A 14,112-nucleotide genomic window follows, 5' to 3' on the forward strand; every position below is an offset into this window, starting at 1 on the left:
AGAGGGAGAGGATGAGAGAGGAAAGAGAATAAGTGTGTGCATGCATATGGACTCTTACAGTTAAGAGTCTCCTTACCTACTCCTCAGGTAGCGAATGTGCCGCTGTCAGAAGTAAACAACACCTGATCCTTCATGCTCTGGTTCTCTCTCTCTCTCTCTGTCTTTCTCTGTCTCTCTCTATGTCTCTCTCTCTCTTTCTCTCTATGTCTCTCACAACCACTCTCTTTCCTAATCTCTCATTTGTACTGGCCCAGGTCACATGGCTTTGTTCTTCACAACTCTTTCCTTGTCTCAAGTCAAAGACCTGTTTCTCATCAAAATACTGGACAGGTCAAGAAGGATGTAAAGTATTATTTGAGTGCCAGGAGTTAGAAGTCACACAACACCATTCCCCCAATCAAATATCCAGCATGTCAATCTAATGTCTGGTCCACATTTCTGTGAATCAAAGGCAAAATCAGCGAAGCGACAGTGAAACTTCTGTCATTTACAATGGCTCCATAATTGCCTTTGTCCTTCACTGTGGTGCTATTCTAATGAGCTCTGTTCTGAAGCACATAGATTACAATGACAGAGAAAATGTGAGTGGAACAAGGGTACAATACACTCATAATTCATCAGTAAAAGCTCTCTCTTAAGCAAGGAAAAGGCATCAGACAAAATGGGAGAGATAGAAAAAGAAAGAAAGAAACTGAACTGAGAGAGTGAGAGATAGAGAGTGAGCGATATATACAGTAGAGCGAGAGATAGAGAGGGAGAGTGCGAGAGAGATAGAGATTATACATGGAGAGAGAGTGATGGAGACAGTGAAAGGGTGAGATAGTAACAGAAAGAGAGAGACAGTGAGAGAGAGAGACAGTGAGAGAGAGAGAGAGAGAGAGAGAGAGAGAGAGAGAGAGAGAGAGAGAGAGAGAGAGAGAGAGAGAGAGAGAGAGAGAGAGAGAGAGACAAGGACAGAGACAGAGCGATTGTGACTGGACAGCGAGACCAACGCACGACATGGATGACAAGGACTTAATTGTCCGTTTCTGTCACATTCTGTCCTCCTCTGAAACAAGTGACCTTAGCTGCAACCCTGAATGACCCTCTCTCTCTCTCTCTCACTCTCTCTCTCCTGGCTTTCTTTCTCTCACACGCACCTCTGCTCCTTCTTCCCCTCTTACTTCCACAGACTTGTCTTCTCTCTAAATCTATTTGTGTGTAGATTTGCGTCCCTCGTTATCTCCTGTGTTGTCTCTTGCGGTCTGAAACACAATCTGTCTTTCACTCTCTCTCTCTCTCTCTCTCTCTCTCTCTCTCTCTCTCTCTCTCTCTCTCTCTCTCTCTCTCTCTCTCTCTCTCTCTCTCTCTCTCTCTCTCTCTCTCTCTCTCACGTCTGCATTTGGTGTCATTTGTCATCACATGTTTCCTCTTGGTTGCCCTCCCATGTATAACAACAGTATTGTGTACAGCTTCACTTTTATGCACTTGTTCCTCGTCAGTTATATTATTGCACCGTCTTTGACTGGCACCAACCCTGCCTCACTGAGTCACCATCCGGCCATGACATAAGAGCACGAGAAGAGTGTTCATCTTACATAAGCTCCCCCCTCTGCAAGGCCGAGACACACACACACCCACGCACACACACAAAGGCCCTGGACCAATCAAAGCATCGATGACCTGTGGGTTTAAGCGGCACCGCACACCGACACGGAACAGGTGAACGCACACGCGTACGCCGACGTGCAAAAGAATCTTCTGTTTCTCTCATGCTCGTACCAGAGGGCAGTGTTGACCGGGGGGATGAACTAAGAGGCCCCTACTGTAGACCACATGGAGCAGGTGTAGCATGGTTTGTCTGGGAGCCAAGCAAAGGGCTGGCAGACAGCTGAAGGACTGACAGGATGCCTCCCCAAGACCACCACTTCCACACTGATAAATTCTTGTTGTGCCTAGAACTCACTCTGTTTGTATGCCCTCTTTCATGTTGGAGGATCAAGGTTCTAATATCCATCTTACACAAGGCATAATGACATGTTTACGATGGATGAAGAGAGAGACAGGCCGGACCATAGCTCATATCTGTGCAGTTTTGTCAACGCTGAAATGTGTTTTTAACCCACACGCATCATGGCGCTTGTGTTATGATAGATGTTTCATATTCCTCCAATTTGGTTCATAATTCATTTCAGGTTCAGGGCAAGTGACAAACTCAACTCCTTTCGCTACAAAACAACAACAAAAAATCCTCCTCCGTTCTATATGAAGGACACCGCATTTCAATAATGCATTCACACTTTGTGGTGCTTCCTCGATCAAAGGGTTTGAGTATAAAACATTCCAACAATCCTTTTCCTCCATCCTCTGAGTGTCTGTTTGGTTCCCAATAGCACTGCCCTGCCACTGACCTTTAACCCTTAACAATGGCAACGAGGCCCCATGCCCACATCACACCAGGCAGAGCACTGGCCTCAACACATCCGTGGATTTCAATCCTCGCTGCCAGAAGGTATGGCTGCGCACATGGGATCGCAGCTCTTGGTCTCCATTCTCTCCACCGCCATTGGCCGTGTAAGGGAGATGTCCATCTCGGTTGCCATAGGGGCTGTTGATCTGGCGAGATACAAGGTCAAGCTCAAGACTCGTCAGCATCGCAGTCTCGGAACACCTTACGGTCCATTTCCAGTGCCTGGAAGTGCCTGGTTTCAAACCGCGAGTGGAACACTCGGACGTGGAAGTCCCAGGTGGAAGGGTCCGATGATGTCGACGGCGGGGGGGTCTTGTTGTTGATGTTGCTCTCTCTTCACTCTGTTCTCGTCTCCGTGTTGAGACGAGGGTGGTTCGGTCTGTCAGCAGCCCACCGGAGAGTCATGCCATAGACAACAGCCTGGTGTGTGTCAACTCAGAGCCCACTCGTTAGGATACATCTCCTACTCTTCATACACCCAGTGGAGCAGGCAGGCTGTGGAGGGACAGCACCTCAGTGGCCGGGGGCTGACCAGCTCGAGGCGGCCGCTAGCTGGCGCTCCCCGCACCTGAGGTCGGCCCTGGCATCCAGGGAAAGGGTTGTGCCTGTGCTGCACTGGGAAGTTAAAGCTTCGTCTCGTGGGTTTTCGGTCAGGGTTTGGATCCTTAGCCTTTAGCGTTCCAGGGGATACCCACCCCATGATCTGACCCATATGTGGGGCAGTGGTTGGCAGACACCAGGGATCCCAGTTCAGCCTGGTGTCACATGATATCCAGTTAGCCAGTCAGAGAAGACTATGCAGGTACAAACACAACCATATAGTACATACAAATGGAAGTAAGTACATGGACAAACATTGTGGACACACACACACAATAGCACCATGCTGATAAAAACACGGTCTGGTAGGATGCCCTTCACACCACTAGGTGGAGATATTCACTTTCAAATGCATTTTGATTCATTTCAAAATGTGAACGTTTCAAATAGGACCACACTGATTGGTCAAAATCTCAGCAGTAAATTTTGTGTTATGTGTTTGTGCCGGGGTAAGTTAAGATTTTTTTCTGACACTGTTTTATCATTAATTGTTTGGAAAACGACCCAGTAAATTGAATTTCCGTATCTTAAGCTATTAGCATAAGTTATGTTACTTGTGTACTTAGTGTCACTGGTGGAATTGGCAAAATAAAATCATTTGCGATCTGTTTTTCTTCAAACTCACCATTTAACCAAACTGTAGTGTTGCAGTGGGGATGTTGTTGCGTTTGAGGTTGATTCAAACATTAGAGGGAAATTACATTAAGAAAAGTGTTGCACTGTCACACACACACTCTCCTCTCTTCTCCTTAACATAAATTAGCACCACAGGCCACAGATGGTGTCAGAGGAGGAGATGTCAGTCCCTCTCAGAAAACAGGAGGCTGTTTATATCTAGAGGGTTTTGTCCTGAAGTGGTTTTTCCAGATGCCCTTCTTTCCCCATGAAGCTAGGCAATATTATATATATATTCATATACTGAGAACATACATTATACACCATATACATATAAAATATATACACTGTAGTTAAATAAAGTCAATCAACGTATTTGAAATGTAAACAGCAGTCTGCCACCTCCTTATTTGATCTATTTGTGACAGTTTCGTTTACAGTATTCAAAACAGGAGTAATGCCTGCAGTCTAGAGACCATGACCATGTCCTTTTATACAGAACACACCATTCCCAAATCCTTTAGGGATGTGCTTTCATTGTGCTCTAAGGGCTCACAGAAATTTGAATTCCCTAAAACTGGACACAGCTGGACTTTCAGTTGGTTCTATTAAAACCTAGCCGGCACAACAAGACTCAAAATAACCTCAATAAATATCCTTGCCATTTTCATTTGCTATTTTAGCCATTCATGGATACAAGTCGAACAAAGTGGCTTTCTGCACTGATCCAACACATTCAAACGATGGAAATGAAACAGGTTTTGTGTCAAACAATGACCACGATGCCGTACTATGAGTGTTTGCACAAATCTATGTTTTGAATGAGCAGAGTATGAGGTAGCAGGCCAGTTTAGGATTCTTAGGTATGTCCTATATTCACAGTAAAGGCCACTGAATGATGTGAGATGGCAGTCAGTGGGTTTTCCGACTGGGAGTATAGGGGAAACACTAGCAGCCTGGGGTAACCTAGGTGAGCACGTATGGGGAACGGATGTGGTATTCTGGTGGCTGTCTGGGGAGGGAGGTGAGGCACCAACAATAGGGCTTGTGTTGAAGTAAAACCTTTCAAAAAGCCGGTCAGTGGAAGATCATATTGAGTCAAATATGTTGTTCAAACCCTAACGATCTTACATTTGCATCTTAGTGGTGCCACTTGAATATAGGCTTCGGGATTGCACGAAGATGCATGGGATTTTGAGAAAAACAGGAATCGCCTCCTGACTAATCAAGTTTGAACCACAATTATGACCACCAGATTATTACTCATCATGAAACAACGCATCTGATTTCCTATAGACCAACATAACAATGCGTTATAGGCCTATATGCTTGAATGCATGTTTAAACAATTGCTGGGACATAACAATTGCTGGGAAATAAGAGAGAAACGACAATGAAAATCTCCCATTAGGTCAACAAGAAAGTCCACAGTTTTACGGGGACCATATTACGGGGCCAATGTGAAGCTAATTCTAAGCCAAAATCAAGTAATAGTTTAATGTGAATTTATGTGTAAGCTTGAGTCGTTTTTTCTTACCGCCAAAAGATTCCGAGACAGCTTCCAAAGACCGCGCGAGACAACCGCTGTCTTGCGCATTCAGCACCTTGGAGAGCGACTCCCGTGTGTCCTGACTTTGACCACCTCGGTGGCACGAGAACATTGTAGGCCGTTGACTTCTCCGCTTCTCTGGGACGGACTTGCAACGCTCCGTCTCTGCTGGAGAGACGACTTGCACTACAGTGTTCCTGGTTTTTGCAAACGCAGATGTAGCGGAACCCATAGCAGTAGATCGACGTGCTGCTTAATTCCAGTGCTGTCCTGACAACTCAAAAAGTTAACCGATTAATCAAATGTTTCGGTTGAAGTTCTTGTCTTGGGTCAACCGCAGCATGCAGACCACCATGTCCACCGCATTACAACGGAACAATGTGCAAAAATGGGGCAAAACTAGCCTGTTTTAGTACAAATGTGTTTGTGCAAACGCTGTTCTTGCAAGTCAATAATGTTATGTGTAATTCAACAACTAAAATTGCCCACGTTTTACGCATGGACGGTCACCCGCACCCCCGGGTGCGCTAGTGACGCATGCCAGCGCCTGCAATCGTTGGAGTTCCGTTAAAAGTGCAAAGCGATGACAGGAAATCGAGGTATTCAATAATTCAACATCTCAAGAGTCTCTGTTTGTTTTGCTGTCCAAAATATTACACGCACCTTCAATAATATAGAGAATCAGCATGTAGGTTACTCCTATACAATAACCAGGCTATACTCGAATTACTAGCTCCAACTACAACACTCCAAACTAGAACACACCTTTAGCCAAAGGGGGGTCACTGAAAGTCCACACCTAATAGTGGGCAGTAATTAGGGCAACCATCAGTGGGATGGCACAAATCAACACTATATTGACAAACACTATATTGACCACACAAGTGGAGGGAGAAAAGAGTACACAGCGAGGAAGTACCATCAATTGTCCGCTAGAGGGTAAGTAAGTAAGTAAGACTTTATTTATATAGCACATTTCATACAAGAATTGTAGCTCAAGGTGCTTTACATAAAATCAATAAAAACAATAATACAAGTGATAAACAATTCAAACAAAAATAAAAATCCCAATAAGATCTCTGTTCAAGAGAGAAAACAACTTTAAACATGCATCTTAAAAGTAACATATACATTTGGTTCACCCCTGGTCTGTATATATAAAACCATACACTCTGTTAACAGATCTTTTCCCCAGGTCAAGAGTATGGGCCGTATTAGGGTAGTCATGTATTGCATGTAAAATGTTTGCACGGTTTGTTTTTGTGTTTATGTATACTTTTAACGCTCACTGAAAATAACAGAAATATCCCTTATTCCCTCTCCCCATTTCCCAATGTGTCAGCAGTCCTCCAGCAGAGGCAGATCTCTTCTTCTTCTTGAGTCTTGCCGGCATCACTCCAGCTCATCATGGGTCCACTCATTGATGACTTACTGGAGAAAAGACAAGATTTTCGGATGTCATTAGGTGATCTCTATTGGTTTTTCTAGGCTACCGATCTGTGTCCTGCTGATCTTTAGTCAATTGATAATTAATGCACTATGTCAGTGGTTCTCAAACGTTTTACACCCCGTACCAGCTCAGAAAATATTTGACTCTCCAAGTACCACCATTATGACCGATGTTAATATACAGTAGGGTAGCCTACCCTATTGAGCTACACACAGTTCACGCAGTAACTATCGTGGATGTTTGCATTTGCCACTACCCGAGATCAGTCAGGTAGTAGCGCGTGCCAACATTTATTTTTGTTTTTCGAAACCAAAATATTATAGGGAAGGCAAAACTTTTTTTAAATCACATTTAAATGATATCATGGTTAAGGTATTTAAATATTTCTGAGATTCCTCCGCGTACCACTAGCATGTGTACCACCAGTGGTTTGAGAACCACTGCACTATGTTATCCTATTTTTTATCAATTTTATATTTTACCTATTTTTTAGTTGTTAAGAATTAGTTAGACTATTGTACATTTCTACTTTTTATGTATTTAAGATCCGTATATGTTTATCAGGGCTCTCAAGTTTGGCGTGAGATTACATTATTATAGGCCTACCTGTAACGTTCTGGTACAAAAATCTGAAGACTGGGGGGATAAATTATCCATTACTTCTCAGCATGAGAAATACAAGGTGTTGCGTGAGAAATGATTGAAATGTGTGAGTCTCACGGTGAATGTGTGAGAGTTGAGAGCCCTGGTTTATTGTATGCAGCTTCCTGCCACAGTAAATTCCTTGTTTGTGTGAATTTACAGTACATAGCAAATCAAGCATATTCTGGTTCTGATTCAATTTCAACATCAAAAGGAATATCAACTTCTTCCCCATTCTTCTTCGTGTCCATCAATTTTGACATATTCTCCTCCAGGGATTCTGAAGTAATAGAGATGATTGGACAAACAAAATATGTATACAACAATCAAATCATATCCTATTACAAAGTCCTGCAAATAGGTGACATGATACCAGTAATCCAAGATGTTAAAACATGAAAACGTTATTCTTCTTTGTCACAATTTTTTTTTACTTTGTCTCCAGTCAAGACACTCACGTATTAGATTTGAACATTATTGATAACCATAGATATGGAAATCGGATTGACTTTGGCGGAGTGGATTAATCTAAGGAAATGCCTCCTCGATGTGACACACATACGTGTGTGCCTTTTAATGCTGCCTTATCAGACGTGGCCCAATCGGCTTTAGCTGGCTAACACAGGTGTAGTTAATGTGTAGATGATTTTGTTGTACTGCAGAACTAGTATTTACCTAAATAAAAACAATTGTTTTTATTCATGGGTTACTCTTCATGGGAAACGAGGGCAGACCTATATAAGGTAAAGGGGTAGGGGGGGTGGACAGGTCCGAGGTGATGTCCGAGGCCTAGTAGAGGAGCACCCTTTGCCATGGGAGCGTAAGGGAGCCGGCTACCCCAGGGCAGAGCCCCCACCACGGGCTCTGCCCTGGGGTAGGGGGCTCTACCACGGCTCAAATATTATGTTCATACATTTGTATGTCGTTTTGGATTAAAGTGTCTGCTAAACTAATTAAATGTAATGTAATAATATAACAACTTGATGGTGGTGGGATTACGATGCTCAATCAAATTAGGCCTACTCTCATTCATCGACCAAAGATTAAAAACATTTTTAAAAAGAAAAATGGTTTAAAAAAAAAAAAATTGTACAAGAATGAAACATTGTACCAGAATTTTCTTACAGAATCGAAAATTCATGAATGAATTTATTTATATAAATTCATCCTCTTCAGTATTATTTAAAGCCAAGTGTTGAATGTAAGTAAGGGTCCATATCACACAGGAGGCGTCTCATCACAGACCATGACTCATCTCCTTTCCTCAGGACCATGTCGATGGTGGCCCGCGCTCTCTCTACCCTCTGTGTCTCCGCTATCGCCGCCTCTCTCTCACAATCGTTGATCACTCTCTCCTGCAGAAGTCCATCTAGCAGATTATCCAGGACAGGCATGGACACTCGCTCCACAAACGTCAGTCTTGCAGAGCGCAGCTGCTCTTCTGCACAGCCCTTCTGAGCATGCTCCGTCTGCCTGCCTCCCAGCGATGAGGAACCTGGTTGTGTGGAGGAAACCCAGATGTGTTCAGCTGTTCAGAGATTGTGTTTCCTGTGTTCTGCGCTACTTCCTGTGTTGTTGTTTTTCCTGCGACCAACCGACCAATCAAGACTCGGTCAACCAATACTTTCCACATCGACTAAAGATGTGATCGACTATTAAGGGGCAGTCCTAGACTTTAGAGTGGGTGGGGCTTCCTTCTATTCAAATATCTTTGTGAGTGGGACTGGCATCACTTCAGTAAAGTACTGCAGAAACAGAAGCCTGAATGTGGACCCTGAGGATGTCCTGTACCTGTAAGGAGTCAGGTGGCGGAGTGGTTAGGGAAACGGACTAGTAATCAGAAGGTTGCGGGTTCGATCCCCGGCTCTGCCAAATGACGTTGTGTCCTTGGGCAAGGCACTTCACCCTACTTGCCTCGGGGGAATGTCCCTGTACTGGACAGGGACTCTGGATAAGAGCATCTGCTAAATGACTAAATGTTCATTTAAATGTAAATGTACCTGTTAGTGGAACACGTGCTGTCCACACCGCCTCTCCTTTTCCCGCTTTCTCCAGAAGCCTCAGCCCCACCTCCTCTGTGTTGGGGTTGAGAAACACCTGGAAGGTGGGGTGGTAGTTTGGACCATAGTTCCAGTAGACCTGAACATGCTGGAACACAAATGAGAGCATTGTTAACACCTAAGTCTGAACCGTTCAGAACCGTCTGTCTGATTTGGACGAGCCTAGTGCATAATGAGATTGTAATGTTTTAAGGGAACCAAATTAGTATGAAATAAACTCGGATAATATAAAGGCTGTGAACCGTTCAGAACCGTCTGTCTGATTTGGACGAGCCTAGTGCATAATGAGATTATAATGTTTTAAGGGAACCAAATTAGTATGAAATAAACTCGGATAATATAAAGGCTGTGAACCTAACGTGACATCATAAGAAAACCACATTATTATATAACGAGTGAGTTTACCTTAGGTTGGATCATATCTCCCTCCACCACATCACAGCAGACACTGTAGACTTCTCCACGAGAGAGTGTGCAGTCTGAACACACATCTATGTAGGAGCCCGCTCTCTGCATCCTCCCCACCTGAAACAAGACGATGTATTCAACATGTCAGCATTTCACCCTCTTGGCAAAGCTCACCGACTTCTGCCCTTTATTTGACCCCTTTCAATTCACACTTTTCAGGACTTGTGGTACAACCATAGCGATTAAAATACCGATGTGTTTTGGGCGTGTTGGAAGGACTACCTCTTGGAGTGGAACGTTGTGTGGTATAACAACCAGGTTGAGAATAGAGCGCTTGGGGCCTAGTAGTTGGAGGAAGGACAGCACCTTCCCCCTGGTGGTGAGGGAGGGTATCAACCGTCTCACCAGACCCCCATAGGGGAAGCTCCACGTTACCACCACTGACATGAGCCACAGACAAGGACTTTAGACCCCCTCCTGTAAAACAACCAGGTTTTCATTCAGCGGAATTTCAGAGCTGAGTAAGCGTGGTGTTAGTGAGTCGTGAGAGGTGTGGAACTCACCAGAGAGAATCTCACAGTGTGGGAGGTGCAGCTGACAGACAGAGCCCTGAGGACAGCTGATGTTGAACAGGGGTCCTGCAGGGGTCTGGCCTGTGGAGACCAGCAGACCTTCGTCCCATTGGACAGTTCTGTAGAGCACCTCCCCCTCTCCCTCCATCTGAAAGGCCAGACCTGTCAACCTGCACTGGAACACACCTGCATGGGGGCACTGGAGCCTGGGGGACACAGGACAACAGTGATAATGTCCTTCATGGTAAAAATACAGAGAAGATTAAGAATACCTCTTATAACATAGAACTGAACCATCACCTGTATGAAGTCTCTGAAGTTTGTGAGGTGAATTCAGGCATCACAGAAGTTGGGATCTGGTAAGAAAAGAGAAATTCAAATCATCAAACTGTAACTTTTTCACATACCTGTCACTTTAGAATAACAACTGTACCCAAGCAGATAATATGCTAGTCTACGTACCGGTCCTGGTGGTTCCCTGCTGTGTGCAGGTTCAGGGTTTAATCTGGTGTGTGGAGATTTCTGTGGTTTAATCCCTGAGCTGTGGTCAGAAGGTCTGGATGTCTGGGAGGCATAGCCAGAGCTCCCCAGAGACAGGACATCAGATCTACCACCTCCCCACTCTGTAGAGAAACACAGCAGGTCAGACCAGCTACTGGGCTGGTTAGGTTCCTACTCAGGGACCACATCTATGGAACATTCAACTGACTGACAACAACAGACATACAGGCAAACTGACAGTTAGGCAGACAGTCAGACAGACAAGACAGGCATCTTACTCTTAGGCCTTGGTCCAGCCTAAGATATCTGACCATAATCACCATCTGTCTCAGCTATGCTGTCTCCACTCACTGCACAACAACAACATACAAACTAAACAAGGTCAAGTATTACGCATCATGTGACCTCCATGGACAAAGACAGAACAATACAGACTAACACATGCACAGACAGCTGAATCTCAGAGGTTGAATATTTCACTGTAGCTTATCACCGGTCACAAGTTCAAATACCCCTATACGTTGCTTTGGATACATTTGTTTGTAAAGAAATGTAATACATTTATATTGATTTGAAATGAAAATGTAACATATGGAGTATTAAAATGATGGGTGTTGAATTGGTTCTACTAAGAATTATGTATGTACCAGAGCTACTGTTAGTACAGTAAATAGTCAGATACTAACTGTTTGGAGGGACACCTTCTATACTCTTGGCTCTTTTCAGAGGCAGTGGTGATGTCTGATACTCTTCTGAACTCCAGTTCATTTCTTTACTGATATCTATGTCAGGGTAAAACACATCTCCACTGTTTGCTGCCACCATCTCCTCAGTCTTGTCCAGCAGCTCAGTGACCTGAGAGTCATCACCCCTATTCTCATTGTTGAGAACATGATACCTGTTCCCACATTTCTCAACAAGCCACTGGAGGGCCTTCCCTTCTGTCTCAATGTGCTGCTCAATGGTTGTGTCTCCCAGACAGTCCCCATGAGTGAACAGCACTATAGTGTGACTCCAGACTCTCTCACTGAGAAGCTGCAGGTGTCCCTCTACTGATCTTCTGTCTTCCTCTGTGAATGAGACATCCAGCTTGATGACCAGGAGGAGAGTGTGGGGTCCTGGAGGACACAGAGACACACTGTGTACTATCTCCTGTTTAACCAGCTCAGTAGTACTCTCTACAGGGTAAATCCTCCACCATCCTGGAGTGTCGACCACAGTGACCTGCCGCCCTGCTACTTCTCCCTGTCTCTTCACACACTGAGCAGTTGTCCTCAGGTCAAACTCCTCTCTGCCGAGGATGGTGTTTCCTGATGAACTCTTCCCTTCATCTCTCCCCCCCAGCAGCACAATCCTCAGCTCTGAGAGATGGAGGGAGTCACCTGTCAGAGACAGGGAGAGAGAGTGACAAAGAGGGAGAAAGAGGAAGGAGAAACGGAGAGAAAGAGATAGTCATCTTTTTCATGTTATAAATGTACTGAAAGATGGAATAGTGGTAAATTATACTGTGTTGGTAAATAAAACTGTCGATAAACTACAGTGTGTTCTTAATCAAATACACATTTTACACCTGAGATGGTGCAATAAAAACCTTCAAGGGTTCGCCTAACACACGCTAACATGATACACTTCCTGTTCGTGTTAACATTTTTAGGACTGAAACACTGAAAGGAAGACTGCTTACCTGAAGCCATTGTTGATTCGCCTCCGTTTGGTTTCCTTGTCTTTTTACTCCTGGAGAAAACGGAGTACTAGCAAGGTCTAGAAATATCCAAGTTCTGCTAACGTTGTAAACTGTAATGGACGAGATACACTGACTGTACATAGACGCGCGAACACACGTGAAATGTCGTCTCTGGGTGGGGGGCGGGGTTTCCTTGTACGCAGCAAATATTGGCCCCACCAAATCTCACTCCAAGGTTTTTTGAAAAGTTGGCAGCCCTGTAGCCTAAACGATGTTACCGAGGTGTCACGCGACATAGTGCTGACATCCTAAACTATCTGTTAAATTAAGATCAAGAATCTTTTAACGTGGGTATTGTTGCAGTTTTTAAATTAATTAGTTAATCTGGCTAACAATTAATTCGACTGTTAATTGGGTGTGCTCAAGCCTTAGGCGAGAGCACAACCTTTGTTCTCTCACACATATATTATTGTGAGAATGCTGTTAAGCATTCTCACTATTGTTTTCCTGTTTCTCTTTATTGTGAGAATGCTGTTAAGCATTCTCACTATTGTTTTCCTGTTTCTCTTTATTATTGTGAGAATGCTGTTAAGCATTCTCACTATTGTTTTCCTGTTTCTCTTTATTATTGTGAGAATGCTGTTAAGCATTCTCACTATTGTTTTCCTGTTTCTCTTTATTGTGAGAATTCTGTTAAGCATTCTCACTATTGTTTTCCTGTTTCTCTTTATTATTATTATTATTATTATTATTATATCAACTTCTTAGTTCTTCCGCCGTTTTTTGGCCTTTAACTCGTTCTGCATACTTTAACCGATTCCTACAACTTTTGTATCAAAACGTTCAGCTCCTTCAGGAGATGATGGCTATGACTTTTGGTATTTCTCACTTTTATACTTTTTAAGACATTAAGGTTTTTGTGCAAATTATTCTCCCATTAAAAGTAATGGTAAATCCTTTCAAATCATTAAAAAGCTTCCTCCTCTTTCAAACGTAACTACTTCAGCATACTTTCAGCTAGAGACACCATTCAACCTTTAAAATGTTCACAAGACATTCAGCTATTCCCAAATGATTCAGCTTTTTCAAATGTTCAGCCAATTTTGAATTATGACAGTTTGAAATACATTAAAATGTTTGCTCCTTCTTGATTTTTATGAACGAGCAGCAAGCAGAGTGCTTTTTCTGATATTCAACTAATTTGTCAAACAAATTCCTCTAACGTTCATATAGTTTAACTTACAGAAACAAGTTATACCTTAAAATGTAGGAAAATTTGTCCTCTTTCAGCCAATGTAACTACTAAAGAGCTCACATTTACAGATTTTCAGCTATGAGCCTTGAAGCGAGAGCAGCCTTTCAAATTCTCTCACTAACTTCAATGGAGAGGTGAGTAAAATCAGTCAGAGAAAGCAAGAAGGAACAAGATTTTGAAACTGCCGATAGAGTCGTATTTCTGACCGCACAGACATATAAAGGACATCTCTGGTTTCGGCAGAGTCTTGGGTCTCGGAAAATATCCTTATATTTTGGATTGGACGTATAGTTTTGCGTCTAGGTCAACTTGTTTGAGGTGTGGATG

At 43.5% G+C, this 14,112-nt stretch overlaps 1 protein-coding gene across 1 annotated transcript; it reads right to left on the reverse strand.

Annotated features, from left to right (window-relative positions):
- Positions 1–6,153: 6,153 nt before the first annotated feature.
- Positions 6,154–12,664, reverse strand: LOC134035336 (uncharacterized). The gene is made up of 9 exons (XM_062480334.1): positions 12,531–12,664; positions 11,533–12,228; positions 10,808–10,968; positions 10,646–10,701; positions 10,337–10,551; positions 9,964–10,250; positions 9,771–9,914; positions 9,306–9,453; positions 6,154–8,800 (listed from the first exon to the last, which is right to left on the reverse strand). Exons 1-9 carry the CDS (start codon positions 12,538–12,540, stop codon positions 8,484–8,486), a joined length of 2,034 nt encoding a protein of 677 aa, XP_062336318.1. The 5' UTR covers positions 12,541–12,664; the 3' UTR covers positions 6,154–8,483.
- Between the last annotated feature and the right edge of the window lie 1,448 nt (positions 12,665–14,112).

This window comes from Osmerus eperlanus, chromosome 15 (assembly GCF_963692335.1).
Source record: "Osmerus eperlanus chromosome 15, fOsmEpe2.1, whole genome shotgun sequence".
NCBI lineage: Eukaryota > Metazoa > Chordata > Actinopteri > Osmeriformes > Osmeridae > Osmerus > Osmerus eperlanus.

What these genes read in the sequence shown, in the direction of transcription:
- LOC134035336 (XM_062480334.1), bottom strand. An exon ending in ACACTGTGAGATTCTCTCTG is followed by an intron (nt 10,251 to 10,336) that starts GTGAGTTCCACA and finishes GTTGTTTTACAG; the next exon opens with GAGGGGGTCTAAAGTCCTTG. An exon ending in GTGAATTGAAAGGGGTCAAA is followed by an intron (nt 9,915 to 9,963) that starts TAAAGGGCAGAA and finishes AAATGCTGACAT; the next exon opens with GTTGAATACATCGTCTTGTT.